We start from the raw sequence: 21,093 nt of genomic DNA, 5'->3' as shown, positions 1-21,093 counted from the left end.
AAGAGCAGCCCCATAGTGCCTTTCTGCTAGTCTAGGGTGATCTCTTGTGGGGCTTGGGAACCGAAGCGTGCCTTCCTTGTCCACATACTGGAGGCCCAATACCGGCCTGAGTATGAAAAGACGACAAACAAGACTACGGGCATAATCGATCAAGTCACAGCCACTTTGTGCAATGGCCACTATGGGCTCCTGAGTCAGTCTACAATCCAGCACGAAATCCCAAAGGGCACTTTTGGTGTCGCGCATCGAATTGAACTTCAGGCTGCACGTCTAGCCGGTCTCGAAGCCATCACAATAAGCTCCGGTTTGCAGATATCTGTTTGGCTGATGGGTGACGACATGGTTATGGAGAGTCGGCCCTTACAATGCCAGCGCGTTGCTGTCGCTCTAGCGGTCGCTACCCTAGCAATGCGGGGTACTGGTTTGACGGCGTACACTACTTTTAGCGTACAAGCTCACAAACTCACAAAACTCCCCCGTGGGTGTGGTCGTCGGACATATTCCGGCGGCAGGTCCTTGGCACTGAAGACAGCTTTGCGCCAGGCTGCAATCAGCGATGTGTGCCATACCAGCTTTGAACGGGCGCGGAGGATTCTTGACACCCTCAGATGCTATAAGGCGTCCAATAACTTAATAGCTTGGACAAGTTGTACAAATTACACAGTCTGGACAACGAATGGGCCAGCATGTGCTCCTTGCATGAACGCAAACGAATCTACACTTCATGACGGCAACAACTAGCGGGCCCTGGGACTGCCATGTGCATGTCTTCGATCCCGTGCGCTTTCCCTTTCGAAGTACCCGGGCTTACACACCCAGTCCAGCCTCAGTAGACGATCTGCTGAATGACACACAATCCACCGGCATTGTCCTGGCCCAAGCTAGCCCTGAAGACGGGCATCATGGACTCACCAGACAGCTCGAGGAGGCTAAGTCAAGATATCCCGGCATGATCTTCCGCGCCGAGATCATGACTACCCAAGAACCACCAGAGCTCGACGTTGCGAGGCTTCCATCCGACACAATAGATACCTTGCACGGCCTCGGAGTACGCTCCATACGCATCCAAGGAGGCTACAATAGCTTTACTTCCAGCCCAGGCCTACTGAAAGGATATATCTCGGCCCTGGCGCACTCTTACCTTGTTAATAGGTGTGGCTGGTCCATTGCCATGCAGATGGACCTGGGAGTCTGCCGCGCTATGCGCGATGTACTGGGGTTGGGGACGGCGTGATCCCCGACATCGTCGGTCTGGTAGCAGAGCATGGAGCATGTGCGCGACCGAGCGATTTCGGCAGCCCTGATTTCGAGTCTTTTGTTGCTCCGTTGCGCACCGGACGTGTCTACGTCGAGATATCGGCCCTGTATCGACGTGCGCCGGAGAACTTCCGCCTCATGCGAGACGTTGTCCTAGCCTACGCGCAGGCAGCCCCAGACAGGATCCTGTGGGGTCCGGACTGGCCACATGTGGACGCCTCGAGGGGCGGACTGGACCCGACACCCCCTGATGCTCGTGCGAACTGGAGAGAAGAGTTAGACGCTGTGAGGGAGTGGATCACGGAGGAACAATTCACGAAGATGCTCCCTAATAATCAGGCCAAGCTGTACTCTTGACTTTTGGATACGCGTGCGACGCGGGGAACTGCCCCACCCCATACCATAACCCACACATACCCCAGGTTCTTGGCTGTCCATGCAGAGCACATAAACAGAGACCAACAATATTATTCTGCCTATAAAAGATTGTATGTCAATCATCTCATCCTTCATGCTATCAAATTGGGGATACAGGCCCTCTAGACCGACCCATCTGCTATCAGTTGGTCATCCAGTCTGAAGTTAATCGCAGAGGAATGACTGTTAACATGTCGACCACGACAACTGTCCAAACAGTTGAGCCCATTCCTCCTCAGATCAATGGGTTGAGGAACCGAGTAAACCCCAGACGGTCATCGAGAGATATCGCACATATGATTCGGGGCACGCAGCCTAAATGGAGAGACAGCTGGTTCACAAAATTGACCTCAGGATCCTCCCTTTCGTTCTCGTCATCTACATCTGCAACTATCTGGACCGCAACTCGATTACCCAAGCCCGTCTATACGGCATGCAGACTGACACTCGGACCGATGGGGCGCTGTGGAACACGGCCATATCCATATTTTCGGGGGGCTGTATCGCCATGCAGCTTCCATCACCCTTGATCATGGCGAAGCTGCCTCCGTCAATATTCCTGGTAAGTACTATTGTGAGCCCCTATCTAGACCACTCCGCTTACCTCGGTCTCCGTCTCGAATAGCCCTGTTGCATGTTACTCTGGGCAGTGGTGTCGGGTTGCACAGCCGCAACGAACAGTCCAGGGAGCTTGTTTGCCGTGCGCTTCTTTCTTGGCATCGTCGAGGCTCCATTCTTCCCGGGCGCCATATACTTTGTCATGTTGGTATACCAGACGAGAAATCGGTATTCGCATAGCCCTCCTGGTAAGCGACATCGTCCTCTCCAATGCCTTTGCTGGCCTGCTTTCGGCAGGTATCTTGTCGGGTATGCATGGAAAAACGTCGCTCGCGAGCTGGCGATGGTTGTTCATTATCGAAGGGCCCATGCCATTGCCGTCGCCCTCCTGGCTATGTTGTCTCTGCCCAACTACCCTGCCACCAGCAAGTGGCTGAACGAAGATGAAAAGACCATCGCCCAAGCCCGCCTGATCAAGGATATGGGTGCTGAAGACTCCACCGAGGACGAGGATACCTCTGTACTCTGCACCCTAGTTGCACCAGTCAAAGATTACCGGGTCTGGATATTCGCTTGCATGCAGATGGCTACTACCGCGAGCATATCCTATTCCCATTTCTTCCTGACGCTGATCAAGGAGCTCGGTTTCTCGGACAACCTGCTTGTGCTTCTTCTGACCTCGCCTCCGTATCTGTTCGCCTTCTTCTGGAGCATCGGCTTCAGCTGGCATGCCGACAGATCCCAGAAGCGATCGCCATACGCCTCCATCTCCATCTTGACGGCCATGGGGTCCACTATCGTCCTTATTGCCGTGCCATACCACTACCAATGGGTGCGGTACGCGTTCACATTCCCACTCACAGCAGGTATTTTTGGGGTGTACTCAACCACCTACGCCTGGCTGCCGTCCACCATCCTGATGCCGCGAACCAAGAGAGCTGCTTCTATTGGTCTCACCAATCTATGCGCCAACATCGCGTCACTGTTTGGTAACTACTTCTGGCTTGACCAGTACGAGCCTACTTTCCAGGTATCTTGGGGCATCCTGCTCGCATTTCAGTTCTTGTGCTTTTCGTGTATCATGAGCTTGCGGTATATCCTGAAAAGATCGAATCGGAAGTTTGAGGAACTAGGTAGCAGGTTCTCGGAGAGCGATACAGCGGATTTGACGGGGCTGCGTCCTATTGAGAGGAATGCGGTTATAGGCGGATTCCGCTACATTACATAGTCGGGCACAGTGTTTGAGACTACTTGTTATGTTCAAACTCCTTAGACCACGAATTAATTATCCACATAATGTTTGCGATCGTGAAATTTTGACCTTAATACAACAAGATTTCAACCGTTTCTCGTGAGACTTTGTTGTGTGTCTCAGTACGGTTTTTCTCGGATCCAGTGACCTCGCAAGTCGGATGAAGATGGGTAGACATCTTGTACGGATGTTTCAGTGGGATCTGTCACTTTTATATTCGTTCATAGACCAGATGACTGGATCAAAAATATTGATGCTGCATAGGCTGAGCTTCAGCTTATATCCATGTTGCAAATAGAGTCCATAGAGCTCTGCCCAAGCCACTCAAAACTGAGCGAGTCACCAGCGATGAAGGGTTGCAGCGATGGATTTGGAGGCAACAACAACCAAGGCTCATATATCGCCTTGTGAGCCAGCCAGTACCATGGAATCCAGGCTTTGTAGGTTCGGCTCAAAGTCTACTTGCCAATCAACGTCGAGCTGCACAGCGTCCTGACCTGACTGTTCGATGCTCGAGTTTCGGGCGCATGGCAAAGAATGGCGGTCTGGTCGCGGGGGTGAATTTCACCTTCAGCTTAGCTACATAGGTGTTAAGAGCGCTGCGTAGCGAGGACCGAGGTGTAGATCGTCGGGCCTGCACGTCCGGAGCGCGGCGTTTGCGCGGGAAAGAAGACCCAGAGACTCCGTCAGCCTTCTCGTGCTGGTGCCGACGCCGAGAGCTTTGAGCAAGAAGATGAAGGCAGCTGTTGAGCGCAGGATAGACGCACAGGGGCGAAGTACAGCTGGTTTTCTCCCCAACTCTGATCACTGTTTTCAATGTCGCTAGGCGGGCACCTAGTACTTTCTGGACGAAATGATAATCAGACGAGCTTTGGTCGAACTGTTAGGCTGAAGGGCCTCCCTCGGGGTCCGCTGTTGTTCGTTCCGCAACTGCCTGCAGCCCGAGAGAGTTTGTATATATCTTGGAGCTCTGATAGTCTACGAATCGAATATCTTATAGTGGTGTCAAAGGTTCTGTGTATCTCGTCAGCATTGAACCAAGCTACAAATAGATCACAGTTCACTCGTTCAAAGGGTCTGATGCAATTCATTGCATACCTGTATCAGCCAAATACTAATCTTTCCAATTATCAAGAAGCGGACGAAAATGGTTGATCATGTTTACGTATGGATCAGTATCGAGCAGGTGTCTTGTGACGACTGAGGACGCGAAACTAACGCCGGCAATAGACCGCTCGAGCTTGACTAGATCAATCCATGCGGTCATGAACTTATTCCAGTCTTCGTGTCCCTTGTGGATCCCGAGGCCCGATGGTTTCATGGATGTTTTCGTGTGTGTTGTACCCTCAGGCAGGACGGGTTTGCAATCCAATCGCAAGGACATGTGTTTCTGGAAGAAGAAAAGCAGTCTGGCCAAGGGAAGCCGTCTCGCAATTCTTCTTCCATAGTTTCCCAGACTTTGATCCTCATCTTTTCCGTCTTGATTGAGAAGCCCTAGCTCAATTGCGAGAGCTATGTGTAGGTGCACATAGCCGCAGACGATGCCACCTGGAAAGTGCCATGAGCCTAGCAGATGATGCCATCTGGAAAGTGCTTTGACCCTAGCAGGTGATGGAATATCCCCTCTCTCACGGCATCTTATCTCTTAGGTGGCTGCGACGCCGCAGATGTCCTTCCCTGCGTGCCAGATAGTGAACATGCTACTGCCGCCCGTCTGCGGTGCTGGCTACGGATCTGTGTATTTTTGATAATGAAGGCTGGGAGAGAGCAGAACCTAGTAGATAGTCTGTTCGTGGGGGTTTATTTATTTGGTTACATCAATATATATATCTCCCCAAATTACCTTATCCATGAACAAATGACAAACCATATCTTGGCTGCTGATGCATGTTTGATTTTCGTGCGGATGAGCAGCGGTTGTGAATGTGGAGCTTCCATCGGCGGATACCGTTCTGCCGATGATGACACGCGCAAGGTCGTGCCAACAAGTGATACACGTCCATGCGATCTTGGTCAATTCAGACGGAAAGTGGAGAAGAAACATACGCTCAAAATTGATGTTGGTGCATCTTGGTGTGGAGATTGTGCTTCGTAAAACTAGCTGTAGAAGGAGTAGAGGCAGGGACACCTTTGAGACTGACTTAACCGTACTATCGTTCCAATCCTGATTCTGGTCGTGGCCAGGACAAGGGCAAGGAACAGCTCTGTCGCAGTTAGGACAAAAGCATACCATGCAGCTCCCGACCGGATATTGACCATCAGCCACTCGTCACCAGCTGGCGGGTACGGAATGAATGTTAAGCTTGTTGCGACGAGGATCCAGCTTGTCCTGTCGAGCCATTTCCTTTCCTGCCCTGTCTGTTTCCGTCTTTCTGCGGCGTGCATCCTGTGTGTATCCTGCAGAAGAAGAGAACAGTTTGGCACGCACAGCTACGATGTTCAGAATCTGTCCTACAGACATGCTGTGACACAATGATGGGCCCGTTGATGAGGATCAATACTGATTACAGCCACTTTTGTCGCATGCTAGGGCCAAGGGCGTGGGGATGCTGCAGGATCTATTTGAGCTCTCATCCGAAAAAGGATGTGGTCCTTGTCCGCAGGACAACAGTGGTTCTTTTTGTCCCCCACTAGTCTAGTCAGCGTTAGCGTTCGGACTGAAAGAGCCGTGCTGTCGCTGGGTTGAGGACCCCACAAGTTTTCACAATGGAGCTTCGGCAGCACAGACGCAAGCCAACTACTGCACGCAGTACCTCTCGACATGCTAGATTTGGGTTAACCGGAGATCTGATAGTAATTTCGTTTCTCAACTACTGTATTGTCTATTGATAGATACTGTGCAAGATGCAGTTACGTGGCTAATGTTAGGCTCACTGCAACTGGCAGATCTTTCATTTCATGCCTCTTAATTACCGTCTATAAGGATGAAAAAATCACGTTATTGCAGTAGAATGGTCAGACTCATAGTTCACCACAAAAACACTCCAACCCAGTTTTCCTATCCTGTCATCTCAATCAGACCCGTCGGCGTTATACCAGAAATCAACATGGCCAAGATCATTCGACCACTCGATCTAGAGGCCGGTTGGCGATGGCCTCGTCAACTCAACATCCACACGGCTGACACCAAACAGGGGTGCCTCGACTGGATGGCTAGTTTTAGGACGTTTTCTGGCCATCTACCCAGAAATAGCGGTCCCTGGCGGAATCTAGCCTTTGTGAGGCGTGGCTTGTCATCGTTTTGCGTCCTCCCGCCCGAGTCAGAACTCAAGCACAGAGCTCGACTTGGAACTGGTATGTTATTCGCCACATGTCCGATGGCCAGATTTTGGCAAGCGCTGACGACCATGCAGCATGTCATGTGCGAGAAGCCCATCTCAGTTGACTTGATCACCACCGAAGAGGTCGTAGCCAAGTCCGTGTCTAAGCCTCACCTCAAGTTCTTGCTTCCGTTCTCGCGGCGCTGTGAGTGCTACACCAACGAATCTTGACGCCGTCCTAACCAAGCTAATACGTGCTAGATGACGAATCTTACCGTGCTACAAAAAGAATGGCCGAGAACGGCCAATTAGGGGAGATTCATGGAGTCGAGGCTTCCTGTCTTCATTCTCAGGACAAGAATGGTAACCGCTATCAAAGACAAACAACTTTTACGGAAAATCAGACTGACACCCTCACAGCTTTTTATGGTCAGATTCTCTGAGCAATCGGGCGGGATTTTGTCGATGCTGGTATCCACCGTGTCATAAAACCGTCGGAAAACATTTGGGCTTTGACTTTGTCCCTTTTTTCTTGTTCTTTTTTTTTTTTTTTTTTTGCTGACCTTATCAAAGATCAATGTAGGCCGGTACTTTCTCGACGTCGAAAAGAAAATCCCGAACACCAAGAAGCAAGTCAACCGTGTGGTTGCATTCGGCCAACAAGCTGTTTACAGCGAACTTGCCAAGTTTGGCGATGCAGATAACGCCTGGGGGCTGGTCGAGTTCGCCAATGACAAGATTCTCCAAACTACCTTGAGCCGCACCATCACCAACGGCTTCGAAGCCTTCACACGCGTTTGCGGGACCAGGGGACACTCGGTCATCAACGGCAACTCGACACTGAACTGGGTCGAGATCCGCGACGAGTACGGTGTCCGGACGACCTCGACTGCCGATGCTTTCGCTCTCTACGACAGAACGTTTATCAACGACATCGCAGAGTTCGCCACAGCTGTCCTTGAGGACCTGCCTCCGTCATGCTCACCTCAATATGCCCATGAGGCAGGCAAGATTGCGTGCGCCTTGCAACACTCTTTCGCTAGGAGAGCCTGTCTATTTCGATGAAGCTGGCCAGCCTATCTTGAAGTTGCTGGTTTCCAACTAGAGAGCATGAGTTTCATAACAGTATCTAGCCTACAACGAACATTGATAACATCGCGATTATGTTGAGTATTTAATCACATTCGGATTTGATGTAGAAAAGGTCATCCGCAATTGGGCCCTGATACCTTACTTATCGGGCCTTATTCAGGTGTTCTGTTATTTGTTCTACTGAGGTATAAACTTTGTGCAACACCTTACCAGCTTCAACAACATGGATTTTGATCAGCCGAGTAAAACCAAAATTGGATCGGCGAAAAAACCTACAAAATAGACTACAACTTCCAGCACCATTCCCCCCTCATTGTAAGCGTGTGTATTGATGCATCTGCAGAGCGTGGCTAATTAGAAGGCTTGGAACATTAAACGGGCGCGAAAGAGCTGGCTAGACCTGGAAATCCGGGACAATGGTCGGAAATCTTGTCTAGACCCGGAAAGCTGGGGATAATCGTCGGAGATCTTGCCTAGACCTGGAAATTTGGGATGGTGCTCGGAAATTTTGCCTCTCCTATCCACTTATAGGTGGATTGTAGCGATGGGGGCCTGAACCGATACGGCAGGGTTGCATCATTACATGCGGATGTAGCAAGAATTGTAGTATATACATTCATAGGAGCTTGCCTGAGAAAAGGAGGTACTGCCTACTAGCTACGCGTCTATCAGCATATCTAGTGCAGAGAAGGCTTTACCACGCTATACTGTGGGGGCGCCTCCGCGAGTCACACTAATCATCCCCATGGGTTTCCGTACTCGAACCTTGCAGTCACTAACTAAGCTACCGACTGGGTATGGCTCAATATCCTCCAGCGCGCCAATGGTTACTACGTCCGTTCCCTGCACGAGAGGGGCATTGGGGTAAGGTTTGGGGAAAACCCAAGGACGCGTGCGGTAATGACTCAAGACATCACAGTCCAGGCGGAGGACTTGCCCACATGCGGGCTGGTCGAATTGTGCATATCTATATTTTCCCCATGCCGGGAGGCCCCACCTCTCCCCCACGGGGAGGACTGCACTATGTTGCTTTGCGTAGCGCCGTGGGAAAAGAATACAAATGTACAAACGCCGCGATCAAATGTATATAAGAGTGGGTGTCGAAGCGTATCGATCTTGATTCAACTCCTACCACCGCAGAGCAGGAACAGTCTTCCTCCTACGTGATCAAGAATCTCTTTGCATACTACACAACAGCCCGCCGACCGTCAATCGACATGGACGGCGCAATGGAAAAACCCCAGGCTGGCGGCGAAGTCGAACACCACGAGACGGGCGTCATGGAGAAAACGTTCAACGACGTGGAGCTGATTGCGCAAAACATCCCGTACGGACCGAGTGGTGTGAGGGGGATATTATCATCCGGGCCCTACATCCTCTCGGCTGCGTTCTTGGCCTCCATGGGTGGCTTCTCCTTCGGCTACGATCAGGGCGTCATGGGCGTCGTCAACGTGCTCCCACAATTTCACGCGGTCATTCCGCGAACGGAGACGGCATTCGGCAAGGGGCTCATGACGGGCATGCTCCTCCTCGGCGCCTTTGTCGGCTGCTGGTTTTACCCGTACATCTCGGATCGCTGGTCGAGGAAGAAGGCCCTCCTTTTAAGCTCCATCATCTTCATCATTGGTGCCATCATCCAGACGGCATCGTACAACTATGCTACACTCGTTATCGGACGGACGATCGGAGGTATTGGTACCGGAACACTTGCTCTGGGTGCCCCGGTGGTAAGTTCCATCATACCTCTTATTTTTTCTTTTTCTTTTTCTCAGCGCGTTGCTGACACAAGTGTAGTATATCTCCGAAATTTCTCCGCCTCATCTTCGTGGAACTCTCCTTGTCTTGGAATCCGTCTCCATCGTCTCCGGCGTCACGATCGCATTCTGGATCGCTTACGCATGCAAAGACATCCCTAGCGACGCCTCGTGGCGCGTGCCTTTCGCGCTCCAAATAATATCCGCTCTCCTCCTCGGTATTATGATCCAATTCTTTCCCTACTCGCCACGCTGGCTCGCAATGCAGGACAGACATGAAGCATGTTTGAATAGCCTATGCAAGCTACGGAAGCTTCCGGCCTCGGATGAGCGTGTCCAGGCTGAGTACGAGGGCATTCTCACCGAAGTTAAGTTCCAGGCAGCTATGTTGGAGCGCCACCATCCCGGTGTTCGCGGGGTCAAATTAGAAATCGTACAGTGGCTAGACCTCTTCACCATCAAGCGGTGGAGGCGCACTGCAGTCGGCGCGGGAGTTGCCTTCTTCCAACAATTCCAAGGTGTTAACGTGAGCAATATACCACTCTGAGTACTCAATGGGAAATAACTACTGACGTGATTCTCATGGATAAAGGCATTCATCTATTACGCTCCGACACTCTTCAGAAGCATTGGTCAATCAGACGAAATGTCGCTCGTCCTTTCCGGGATCTTCAATGCGCTGCAAATCGTCGGTGTGTGCATTGCATTTGTACTTATTGACAAAATCGGCCGGAGACCGCTCGCTATTAGCGGTGGTTTCGGCAACATGACTTGTTTCATTGTTATCGCCGCGCTTGTAGGCAAATATGAAGGCATCTGGATGCAGAACACAAGCGCAGGCTGGGCCTGTGTAGCCATGGCCTTCTTGTTCATCATCGTCTTCGGCGCCTCGTACTCTTGTCTCGGATGGGCTCTCCCGGCTGAAGTATTTCCCATCGGTATTCGCTCCAAGGGTGTCGCATTCGCGGTTTCCATCAATTGGATCTCAAACTTCATAGTGTAAAGCACCGCATTACCACATGAGAAGACTGAAACCATCAACTGACAAACGATTGCAGGGGCGTCGTAACACCACCCATGATTGAGAGTCTCGGGTATGGCACCTACATCTTCTTTGCCTGCTTCTGCGGCTTGGCGACTATTTGGGCGTACTTCCTCGTCCCAGAGGTAATTCTCAACATCATCACACACACGAAGATCTTAGTGCTGATACTATCTCACAGACTATGAATAAGAGCCTTGAGGAAATGGATCAAGAGTTTGGAGATGTTAGTGGGCGTGAAGAGCAAGAGGTCATGAGACAGATCAGGGCAACTAACCCATCCTTGGAAAGTTGAATACAGAGGGAACTCTCATTAAAGCGTCATCTTTGTGTCACTTCTGCCAGCAATGCCAATGGTCTAGATACACACTTGTCAGACACATCCGTAGCATCCGTACTACAGACTAGATTGGCGCGACATTCCAATAAGAGAAGAGTCAGCTTTGGGGAGAATGTAGCGGAGTTAATGAACCAATATCACATGTCTCATGATCACCTGCCAGACCCTTATGTGATACAAAGACTATATGTAATCGAATTTTATGAAAGCGATACCAATCCTGCGCCCTGACAGCGCAATCGGAGGACGTCGAAGGACTGCCTTAGCCATGGACACTGCTACTCATTATTCGAAGTGATACATTTTGTGTTGGCCTGGTAAATCCCTTCCCTCTCCTCCAGAGATGATAAAGAAACATATCCATATTATTGCGTAAAAAAAGTCCGAGCTTTGGAAATCTTAAAAGCGATTTCCTGGTTTTTTTTTCCATTTTCTCTTCTCTCCAAGCATAAGCGGACTAATTTGGACCGCGAATAGGAAATACCTTTTTGAACATTTGGAGTAAGATACCATAATGGCCTAAATGTGTACAACCCTGACACTGTACAGGACCAGCCTACTAGTGTGCAGTAATGCGCCAAAATCGTTTCGTGGTGACGCGGATTGTGCCCCATTCAGTTGCACTTCATCTCAGTTCATTTTCTCACTCAAGCATAGGTCAGCTTTCGTGTTCACATGTATCCACCAGACTGATCCAAGACGAGTTCACCAAATACGCCTTTTCGCTGCCTTATTTTGCGACGGCGCTGTCGCATGACGTAACGAGCGACGCGACATAACATGTCGATGGGCGCTATGTAGTAGTAAGCTGTACGCAGGATGCCGTAAGAACAACATACACAAGTCAGCTCAGTTGTATCCATGTTTCGGCTGTCTCGAGGTACAACGGCAAACTATCAGATTGATATCATCTCCGGCACTCTTACAGATAGCGAGAGGAACAAAAATAGTAAAGTTATTTGCGGATTACTTTATTAATGTCTGACTGCATATCGGAAATAGGTTCGGAGCTGGAACCGGTTTTGTTGATTGCCGCAGTGGAACTCGGTTCAGTCCACAACCACGGCTGTGCTGTGTGAAGAAAGGACGCTCCAATAATCATCTGGAACCATTAATCGAGGTTTAATTAGCATCCAAAGCGTGAACATACAAGGGAGCAGAAGGTCGGGTACTCTCCTAGAAGCGCGATCCACGATAGATGCCACAGTGCGACAATGAGACATCTCCAACAATCCACATAATACAGACCCGGCGAACTCATTGTCCCCATCGTTTGCCAGATCGTGTGAGTACATACAACTATAGTTTGATACCAACTATCGTAACGGACAGGAACTCGACAATAGAGCCCACTAGGCTAACGGACAATACGCAAACGTGATATGCCAGCGGCTGCCATGACTGTACCAGCTGATGAGACATGAGGAAGCATTAGAATATCGCATTCTGTTTAACAAGAGTACATAAACTTACTTGAAGCGATACATTGAACGCGGCCATTGAAAAGAATATTTCTTCAAGTGTTCCATGACCACACCACTTTGTGTCCCTCAGGTGGGTCAACATCAAGGCACAGAATAAGGTTCCTAGCCACCAATCGACGTCTCCACCTTTGTTGTTGTTGTTTTGTGGGGGGGGGGGGGGCCGGGGGGGGGATGCACAGAACGAAGACCTAGTGATGGATCTTGAGAGAACAACTCTTTATAGGGGAGCGACGGATCCTGTCATTAGAATCATTTATGAAGCATGGATCATGATTATGGTATACCCCACGCAGTCTACGGGTCTCGATGTTTATCGGATTGACGTTCCATCATGCGCTTTTATAACCGATTTCGTTTTCAATTTTCTCTGTTCTTCTCTTGACGTTGCTCATTAGGACGAATCAGGGTCACTTATTGCTTTCCTTCCAAGTTGCAAGCGCCATTGAACGGGCTATAGCCGACCTGGGTAAAATAGCTGCGTGCCACGCCTCCGCCCAGCGGGCACTCTATATTCTAGAAGCCGTTGCAAAGAAGGAGAACCTCTTGATTGATACCCAGCGGCTCCTGGGTCAGCAATTATCGGATTATCTATTTGCCGCGAGTACTTTTGGCACACTTCTAATGGCCTTGGGGAGGATGCTCTAAGTACTTGGGACAGAAATCTGGGCAGATTTGTTTGTAGTTCGCAGTGGCTTGCAGCTGGGTTGCAGGAGCTTCAAAAGCCGCCCTTCTGGCTGATTAAGGTGCACGACCAGACATGCTTTCCAAGTCAAGCGCTTATAGAAGCCGCTGGGTTTGCCTCTATTTAAGCAAGGCTGCTACGAGTGTACTTTTGTTAAAATGCCCAGGGTCTGAGCCATGGCGAGGAAGGACAAAGAGTTGAATATGTCGGGCTCTGCCTGCGGCCCGTGCACCTCGGCACCTGATGCGGGGCGGCTAATAGGCCCACGGGTACCCGTGGCTGCAAAATCCCACGGACCCGTGGCGACAACCAATTAAGCTTAGCGCCATTGGATTTTCTATGCCAACCCGCACAGAATCAACCTCGAAGTGCCTCGTGCCTTGGTCCTGTCCGTTCTCACAATTAATAGAGCGATCAAAGGCCCGGGTGGTCTAAGGGTTTGAGACAAAGGGTAGAGCGTTAATAAAACCTATAATCAGGCCTTGCTCAGTGGTACTAAGCTATGGTTTAACTACAATACAACTCCTTTCTTCCTCAGCCGAATGTATGGCTTGCTGTTCCTCAATATCCTGTTGTGCTCTTGTCCAAAGTTCACCCGTACCCCTTCTATCGGGGACGATACGGCCATTATCAGTCTCTTGAGCGACTATTTCCTCGATACGATCAGTCTCTTTCTTCTCCCAGTCTAGATATGCCATCATCTCTTCCCTTGTCCAATCTCTTGAGCCTGTTGTAGTAGTACAGCGTTTACCCATCTGCTTGAAATCAAGACACCATTGGTAACTTGCTTTCTTGATTCGCACTGGTAAACCCATTGCCCTTCGATAGTCCCTATTACCTAAGAACTTTCCAGGGGGTTGGGCTTTATACCAGGCGTCCCTTGCGGCAACATATCTCTGGTAAATCGCCCGTGGATCATTATATCTCAAAGGTGGGCTAGAGACTGCGACCGGCGAGGTTACTATAGACCTAACTGGTGTCGTTGGCTTAGGTGATGTCACCGGACTGGATGTAGACTTGGTAGGCGATCGGATACCTGATTCAGCGGCGTTTCCTATCCTTGCAGCTAGCTCTGAGTCAGTAGTTAGCTGTAACACAATCTGTTCTTCGACCGTATCAAGCTCCGCCGGAAGGACGTCTTTACCCTTTGATGTCGTTGTTGGCTGATCTTGTTCTAATTCGACGTTTATGACTGGCCGGGCTATTAGTTCTGAATACCTTAGTGGGCAGTCCTTTGACGCTTTCGTATGCCCTAATACATGGCATTTACTGTAAAGGGGTGGTGCTTTTGATGGCGTAGTAGCTTGTTGCACAATTTTAAATCTATTTAGCTCTCGCCTAACACTTGATAGCGGTAAAGACGAAGAAGCAGCAATCGGACTGATACGTTGGCGAGGCTCCAACAGCAATCGAGGAGTATCTTCACGAGCTAAACGCCAGTGTGGATGGAAGTCTTCAAGTTGTAAGGCCTTATCGTATGCCAATAAGCCTTCTAGCCTATGGGCACAAGGTAGCCCTTAAGATCGGGTAAAGGAACCAGTACAGATAGTTGAAAGAGGTGGATTGCTTTCGAACAATCTTTTCCGCTGTGCTTCGACCTTTCGAAGGGCTTCATGTGATACCCAACCACGTACTGTGCTATATAGTACTCCCGAGAGTTCAAGAGGGGTTCGAATCTGTTGTTTAGCTTGGTTATCCCGTAGCTCTATGAGCTGGTTTTGTAATGCGTGCTTAATAGCTCTCCAAGCGTCAAAGAGATCTAAGGTAGACACCTTTAGGTAACTCTTTAGGAGCCAATGGATACCTTTAACTCGTGAAGAAACAACGTTGTCGAAGTGAGGGTGCTGATTAACCCAAGCTTTCACAAGCTTCTCTTTGTAAGGATCAAGCCAGGTTTTCTTTATATATCCAACTTCGTCAAGATGCGTGGGAAGATATTTCTTTTCGAGCTGGAGCAGACGTTCATTAAACCTCTCTTCATCCGGCGACCCAATAATTGCATGCCAATGTTTGAAAAACTCGTTCCATTCTTCGTTCTCCGCAAAGGCAGTGATCGGAATGGTCTGGTATAGTCTGGTATGGGGGGTCGAACCAAACCATACTAGGAGCTTACATAATAACCGGTATGGTATTACCGGTAAGACCAATAATACCATTGATGGTGCTAAGACTTTTTGAGAATGAGCGGAGAAAAGTGTGTTATATTACTAGCTAGCGACCCAATCGTTGTCGTTCCCATAGTCCTTACCATTATTATTCTCCTCGACCTGGGGCTTTCTATACCAAGCCCGGAGACACTTACACGCCTTTATAATGTCCGCCTTTAGCCTACCACGGCGATCAACTATAGTGAGCTTTGCACTGCTGAAAAGACGTTCACACTTATCCGACATGGGCGAGATTGCAAACAGGTCCAGAGCGAAACGAGCAAGATCTCTTTGGGAATCGTAACGGGATAGCTAGTACGTAACGGCCTCGTCGTAGCCTGCCTCGTCGTCATGGAGCCGGTCGGTGGAGATGTATTGTTCATACAAATCAGCGGCAGAGACCGGAGCGTCTATCCGAATACGTTTGTGTTCCCTCTGGCGATCGAATGCTAGGTCTGGATATCTCTCTTTTCTGACTGGTGGCGGTAGCATCTTAACGGGGTATCTTCCTTTATACTCTGTCTCCTAGAGCTGCTTTACTACAGATTATGCGTTGTCAAACCACCTCTGTCTTTCTTTTCCGGCTTCGAGGACCCATTCTTGCTTGAACCATGCCCACTTTCGATATGGGTTAAGTATCTGGGCTGCATAGTACGCTGGCGGAAGGTCAGGATCTTCGGGGAATCGATTTTGCTAATTCAGCTGCTGGTTGTTGTAGTACTCCTCACACTTCGACTACGCAACATCTACGCACCATTAAAGGTACTTCTATGTAAAGTTATTATCGTCTTCGGTATCGATTGTATCGTAGTGCCCTTTTGTTTTATCTATTTCTCGGAAAAGGCAGTCCAAGGTTGAAAACCAGTTTGCGAGCGATGTCCCTTTCCCTTTAGAGAGCAAAGTTGCCGCATAAAAGTCCTTTAGAGCAAGCTTAATGTTTTCAAGCTCGAACTAGTGTTGTCCGTCAAGTTTGAAGTTCGAAATCCCGTAGGAGCCTTTCCCAGGTACATGACGAGCTGAAAATATTTCCAGCCGTTCACGAACGTTTAACGCCCGCGTAATCGAATGATACCAAGAATTCCAGCGTGTCGAGTTGTTCTGAATGAGCTCGAGCCTATCGAATTCGGCGAGATCTCCGCCTATAATTATTGCGGCAAACTCCTTACGGCGTTGCGGGGTAAGCCTGATGTATCGTACGAGGTTGTAAAGCCGACCTAAGCACCTAAACTTTTTCCAGAGCTCTTCCACCTTCGCATAGTCTCCGCGTTGATGGTGTTTCTCGAGCTTTGCTAGGTACTTTTCACAGTCCCGGCCTATAAGGAATGCCTGGTAACAGAGATTGATGATATGGCCCAAGCAACGTAGCCGGCGATGGCGGCGCTGCTTGGGCGTTATCCATAGGCAGAGCTCCTTGAGTATGAACTTAACGGCGGTATTGTTCGACGAAGCATTATCTAGCATGAAGTATCCGATCTGGTCTCCGCCAACATCATATTCTCTAAGTAACTCGAGAACCACCGACCTAACGTTCTCGCCAGTGTGTTCGCCGTGCACGCGCCGTATACCCAGAACAGTAGTTTGTCGCTTGCCGGCCGTATCGATCCACATGGCGACAACCCCAAGAATAGCGTAAGAATTTGGTGAAGTCCAAAGATCAAAGGAAATGGAGATTCTACTCTTAGCTTGCCAGAGGTCCTCTTTAAGCCGTTACTTTTTCGATTGGAAGGCATCCATAACCCAGCTTCGGATAGTTTTCGCTGCTTTTGGAAGATGACTGAGGAGTGCCGGATTTAGAAAGAATAGTAGCTCTCGGAAATACTGGTTTTCTAATTAAAAGAAAGCAATGTGGTAATATATGATTTAACGAACTAGAAGCTCTTTGAACTTTTTAATCGAGTCTTTCTAAAAGAAGGTATTGGTAGCAGCCGCGCTCTTTTGTTGCTCGAGGACAGACTTCTGTGTCCGACTACGCTTTTTGATACCACTTTGGGGGTCGATCTGGTATTTCTGTTCAAGATGGTTTCTTACTCTAGACGTGCTATTGATGACAAAAAGCTCTTGCTTTTGTTTTCCGGCTGCATACTCGTGACAGTAATACACCTCTTTTTTATCACTGTCTCGGATGTAGCGAAGGCCATACTTCCATACATGTGATAAGCCAAGACGGGCTGCTTTATTTGTGGTCTTTTCGCGGTTTAGGTACGTGATATTGTCTTGCGCAAATTCATTTGGAGGTTCGGGATACTGAAGGGGAGCAGGTGATGGCGTCGAGAGAGGTAGTGTGGGAGCAGGCGACAGTGTAGGAGTCTTAAAGGGTGACGGTGTTAAGCCTGTAGCCGAAGAGGACGGCGAGCTTGGAGCTGGAGATTCCATAGGTTATACCCCAATACCGCCAACGGGCCAACTACGCGTCGTAGAATTGTAAGGTCAAAGGCGAGAAAATTCTTGACCTTAAGGCGCTAGCCATTTTGGTCTAGAACCTAGCCGCCTAGCACCATTAGCTTATCCTATTTTTAGCCCATTTAGCCTAACTGGTATGCCATGGTATACCGGTAAAACCATGGTATTGAGAATTCTCCAAACCATACTAAGTCTTGGCGGTATTTACCATACTAATACTAATTCATACCAGACCATTCCGATCACTGCGCAAAGGTGGGCTTACAGTACCGAAGAACAGCCTTATTTGCATGCTAAACGCATAATAACGAGTTTGCGGTTGGGAAGCAAGTACCAATAGCATTCATACATGCTATACAGCGGTCCGTTAGTATAACGGAGGGCGTCCGGGCATTACACAGTTGGTAAAGTGACTTGAGGCGGTTTAGGGCCCAAAAGAAATCCGACTCAGCTTCGCCATCGAGAAAAGCAAATGCAATGTAGAATGATCGTTGACAGGCGTTAACTCTAATAATGTCCAGGAGTGGCATTCTATATCTGTTCGTCTTATATGTATAGTCTAAGATCAGAATATCTGGATAAGTTTGAAGATATCCTAATGATTGCGGGTGGGCGAATAGAACTGCTATAACTCGGCCATCTGAATTTGTCTGGAATTGACTCCAGAAGCCTTCTTTGAATAGCTGGTCCGCAAGTGCATGAATAGTGCTTTGACCTTCGCAAAGATCCCGCTTAGCGTTAGCGATACGATTATAGATATCTTGCTGCGTTGCAATTGAGCTTGTATTCTGGCGCATATACGTTCTGATGTCTCTGGGAGCTATTCCAGCATTCCTGAGGTTTTGGATTTGCGTTATATCCGGTGTAGAGAGTGCTCGGTGGGTTGGATGTGTAGATGGACGTTGACTGGGTCGGTGGTTATGAACGGAGAATCGTTTATCAGGACGATGCCGAATGGTCCAGGTCCCGTTCTGAGCTTCCTTTGCTAGTATCGAGAATGGGCAACCGGTTGTTCTGCTAGTGGTTTTGCGCTGCCGTTCCTTGGACGATTTTGGGGGATGATAGAAACGATCACAGGCGTATGTGACAGTATATCTACCCGTCTTCTCTTTGGTTGATCTTTTAGTTACGAATGCGTAACCCTTTGTAGATGCCCAAGTGTTGATCGCCTGGACTAAGCTCTCTCGACTATTGTAGTCGCCTTCTGGAGGAAGACAGTCGTTGGGGAATGAAGCTGCCTGTTGGCTTTGGACGGTATTCATCTTGGTTATAGTGTAAGTCACGGTTCAAAATGTCTCATAGTAGAAGATATGATTTGGATGTTACTACGTTCAGACGCGACGCGTTAGGTGATTTAAAAAAGCAAATTCGTGTAAGAGATAGCTTCATATCTAATGGCTACGAATTAACAATAGGCAAAAGGGCTAGCCGCTCCAAATCAAGACCCCAGGACGCCAAATAGCTACAATAATCAAAGGATGTTGTTTCTAAAGGCGATCAATTTTGTAACACAAAGGAAATGTCGAAACGTACACGGCACTTCAAGGTTGATTCTGTGCGGGTTGGCATAGAAAATCCAATGGCGCTAAGCTTAATTGGTTGTCGCCACGGGTCCGTGGGATTTTGCAGCCACGGGTACCCGTGGGCCTATTAGCCGCCCTCACACAGCTTGCATAATTTGGGAAAGGGTGGTGTGATCTACGAGAGCTACGGGAATCTCGGCTAAAGCCCAAGTGGATCTAGCTGAAAGCCTATGCCGATTAGTCGGACTAATCGTCCATTGAAACCATGTCTCCTGTATGGTAGTTATCTTTTTGTTTGGTTGAATCAATTCTAATCCGTTCCAAGTGACATAGGTTCGAGAGCCAAAACCACCGAAGCAGTGCAAGCACACACATCTCCATGTTTTACAATTTACTGTATCATCCCACAAAGAGACCACGCCAGGTCGCCAGAGCGGTCCGACGTTTATACTCGCACACGGGTGCGCAAAATGAGGCACGCGTGGCAGTGTTGCATCAAGCACTAAAACCTCCAATTGTGAACGGTGTGCACAAGCCCATGAAACCCGGCGGTTACAAAGATTCGGGGGCCGATATCGCCTGGACTTTGCGCAACTCGGGAACGAAAGTTGTTACGCCCTCGCCGAAACCGAACCCCGGGTCGGAGGAGGGCTGGTGCTTTCCGGACACAGAGGAAGGCATACTGGAAGCTGTGGACAAGAGAGTTACCCATTTCTGGGCTAATACTATACTCTTTAGCGATCATCCCCTCCAGACATCAGCACGTCTAATTCCATACGAGGACAGGATCAGAGTCGTTAGTCAACCTCCGCGGTTTGTACAGGCCTACGACGATAAAAACTTGGTCAACGAGATCCTGCGCACGAAAAACTTTACTTTACCCAAGGCGTCTCTAGTATCAAGTCTGGATGCACTTCGTAAGGCCGTAGCCCCCGAAGGCGCTTTATCATTCCCGGTCGTAGGAAAACCAGTGCGCGGACGGGGCAGTTACGGCGTCACTGTTTGTTACACAGTAGAGGAACTCACGGTTCATGCGGGCAAGTTATTTGACGAATCACCATCAATCATTTTGGAGGAATACCTGGCCGGCCAAGAGGGCACAGTCACGGTCATGCCACCTTCGCCGGAGCGACCAGACCATTGGGCCATGCCGGTTGTCGTACGCTTCAATCACATTGACGGTATAGCGCCGTATAATGGCGACGTCGCGGTGACGGCCAACTCGCGCGTGGTAAGCGAGGAGCAAGCGGCAAAGGATACTGCCTATGGGAGTATAGCCGAACAATGTGTGCAGGTAGCACGCTTGCTGAGATGCACCGCGCCGATCCGAATTGACGTTCGCAGATTCAAAGAACAAGGCGATTTTGCACTGTTCGATGTCAACATGAAACCTGTAAGATGCTCTCTCTATGTCATTGAAACCTCACTTGATATGCTGACGTAGTGAAGAATATGACGGGTCCGGGAAGGCCAGGGCGGGAGGATCAGGCAAGCCTGACTGCAATAGCAGCTGCTGGGTTGGGCTGGAATTATCCTGAGCTACTTCAACAAATTCTTGGCTCAGCTCAAAGTTTACATACACTTCGGACTATTAAGCTGCCAAAAGACTTGTTCCCGTAAGAATGTAGCAAGTAGACCTCGTAGTCTGGCTAGAACTAGAGTACGCAAGCGTGATACACAAGACCAAACAAATGGTGGATACAGCTCAAAATAGAGATGATTACTCTGGTACATCTAGCGGATCGTCAATTATAGAGGATTGTATTGTAGTTCAAGAATAAACATGTGGTGGTTTGAAATTGCTAGTGGTGTGGTGTTGTGGGTCCTTGAACCGTGTCCCAGATTAGATGGTGTCCCAGATTGGTGTGCCGTACGTTACCGATTC

The 21,093-nt window shown here is 49.2% G+C and overlaps 8 protein-coding genes across 8 annotated transcripts; 5 read left to right on the top strand and 3 right to left on the bottom strand.

Annotated features, from left to right (window-relative positions):
* Positions 1 to 724: 724 nt before the first annotated feature.
* On the top strand, positions 725 to 1,614 carry BKA67DRAFT_664708 (uncharacterized protein; the record flags this gene model as incomplete). The annotated part of the gene is made up of 2 exons (XM_046108427.1): positions 725 to 1,048; positions 1,153 to 1,614. 2 exons carry the CDS (start codon positions 725 to 727, stop codon positions 1,612 to 1,614), a joined length of 786 nt encoding a protein of 261 aa, XP_045952201.1.
* Positions 1,615 to 1,993: 379 nt separating this feature from the next.
* On the top strand, positions 1,994 to 3,460 carry BKA67DRAFT_664707 (major facilitator superfamily domain-containing protein; the record flags this gene model as incomplete). The annotated part of the gene is made up of 2 exons (XM_046108426.1): positions 1,994 to 2,236; positions 2,300 to 3,460. 2 exons carry the CDS (start codon positions 1,994 to 1,996, stop codon positions 3,458 to 3,460), a joined length of 1,404 nt encoding a protein of 467 aa, XP_045952200.1.
* A 2,072-nt stretch (positions 3,461 to 5,532) lies between these two features.
* BKA67DRAFT_541854 (uncharacterized protein) lies at positions 5,533 to 5,945 on the bottom strand (the record flags this gene model as incomplete). Its single annotated transcript, XM_046101003.1, has 3 exons — positions 5,533 to 5,585; positions 5,626 to 5,881; positions 5,913 to 5,945. 3 exons carry the CDS (start codon positions 5,943 to 5,945, stop codon positions 5,533 to 5,535), a joined length of 342 nt encoding a protein of 113 aa, XP_045952199.1.
* A 586-nt stretch (positions 5,946 to 6,531) lies between these two features.
* Positions 6,532 to 7,809, top strand: BKA67DRAFT_664706 (uncharacterized protein; the record flags this gene model as incomplete). Its single annotated transcript, XM_046108425.1, has 4 exons — positions 6,532 to 6,949; positions 7,006 to 7,107; positions 7,165 to 7,173; positions 7,328 to 7,809. 4 exons carry the CDS (start codon positions 6,532 to 6,534, stop codon positions 7,807 to 7,809), a joined length of 1,011 nt encoding a protein of 336 aa, XP_045952198.1.
* Positions 7,810 to 9,053: 1,244 nt separating this feature from the next.
* Positions 9,054 to 10,927, top strand: BKA67DRAFT_541852 (general substrate transporter; the record flags this gene model as incomplete). The annotated part of the gene is made up of 5 exons (XM_046101002.1): positions 9,054 to 9,563; positions 9,631 to 10,116; positions 10,183 to 10,589; positions 10,649 to 10,757; positions 10,814 to 10,927. 5 exons carry the CDS (start codon positions 9,054 to 9,056, stop codon positions 10,925 to 10,927), a joined length of 1,626 nt encoding a protein of 541 aa, XP_045952197.1.
* A 4,394-nt stretch (positions 10,928 to 15,321) lies between these two features.
* Positions 15,322 to 16,002, bottom strand: BKA67DRAFT_670117 (uncharacterized protein). Its single transcript, XM_046108668.1, has one exon. It carries the CDS (start codon positions 15,529 to 15,531, stop codon positions 15,346 to 15,348), a length of 186 nt encoding a protein of 61 aa, XP_045952196.1. The 5' UTR covers positions 15,532 to 16,002; the 3' UTR covers positions 15,322 to 15,345.
* Positions 16,003 to 17,187: 1,185 nt separating this feature from the next.
* BKA67DRAFT_541850 (uncharacterized protein) lies at positions 17,188 to 17,658 on the bottom strand (the record flags this gene model as incomplete). The annotated part of the gene is made up of 1 exon (XM_046101001.1): positions 17,188 to 17,658. One exon carries the CDS (start codon positions 17,656 to 17,658, stop codon positions 17,188 to 17,190), a length of 471 nt encoding a protein of 156 aa, XP_045952195.1.
* Positions 17,659 to 19,485: 1,827 nt separating this feature from the next.
* Positions 19,486 to 21,007, top strand: BKA67DRAFT_586140 (uncharacterized protein). The gene is made up of 2 exons (XM_046104240.1): positions 19,486 to 20,601; positions 20,658 to 21,007. Exons 1-2 carry the CDS (start codon positions 19,588 to 19,590, stop codon positions 20,826 to 20,828), a joined length of 1,185 nt encoding a protein of 394 aa, XP_045952194.1. The 5' UTR covers positions 19,486 to 19,587; the 3' UTR covers positions 20,829 to 21,007.
* The last annotated feature ends 86 nt before the right edge of the window (positions 21,008 to 21,093 follow it).

This window comes from Truncatella angustata (assembly GCF_020726525.1).
Source record: "Truncatella angustata strain MPI-SDFR-AT-0073 chromosome Unknown BKA67scaffold_11, whole genome shotgun sequence".
NCBI lineage: Eukaryota > Fungi > Ascomycota > Sordariomycetes > Amphisphaeriales > Sporocadaceae > Truncatella > Truncatella angustata.
Note: the sequence above shows the minus strand (reverse complement) of the source record. Positions and strands in the feature narration are given on the sequence as shown.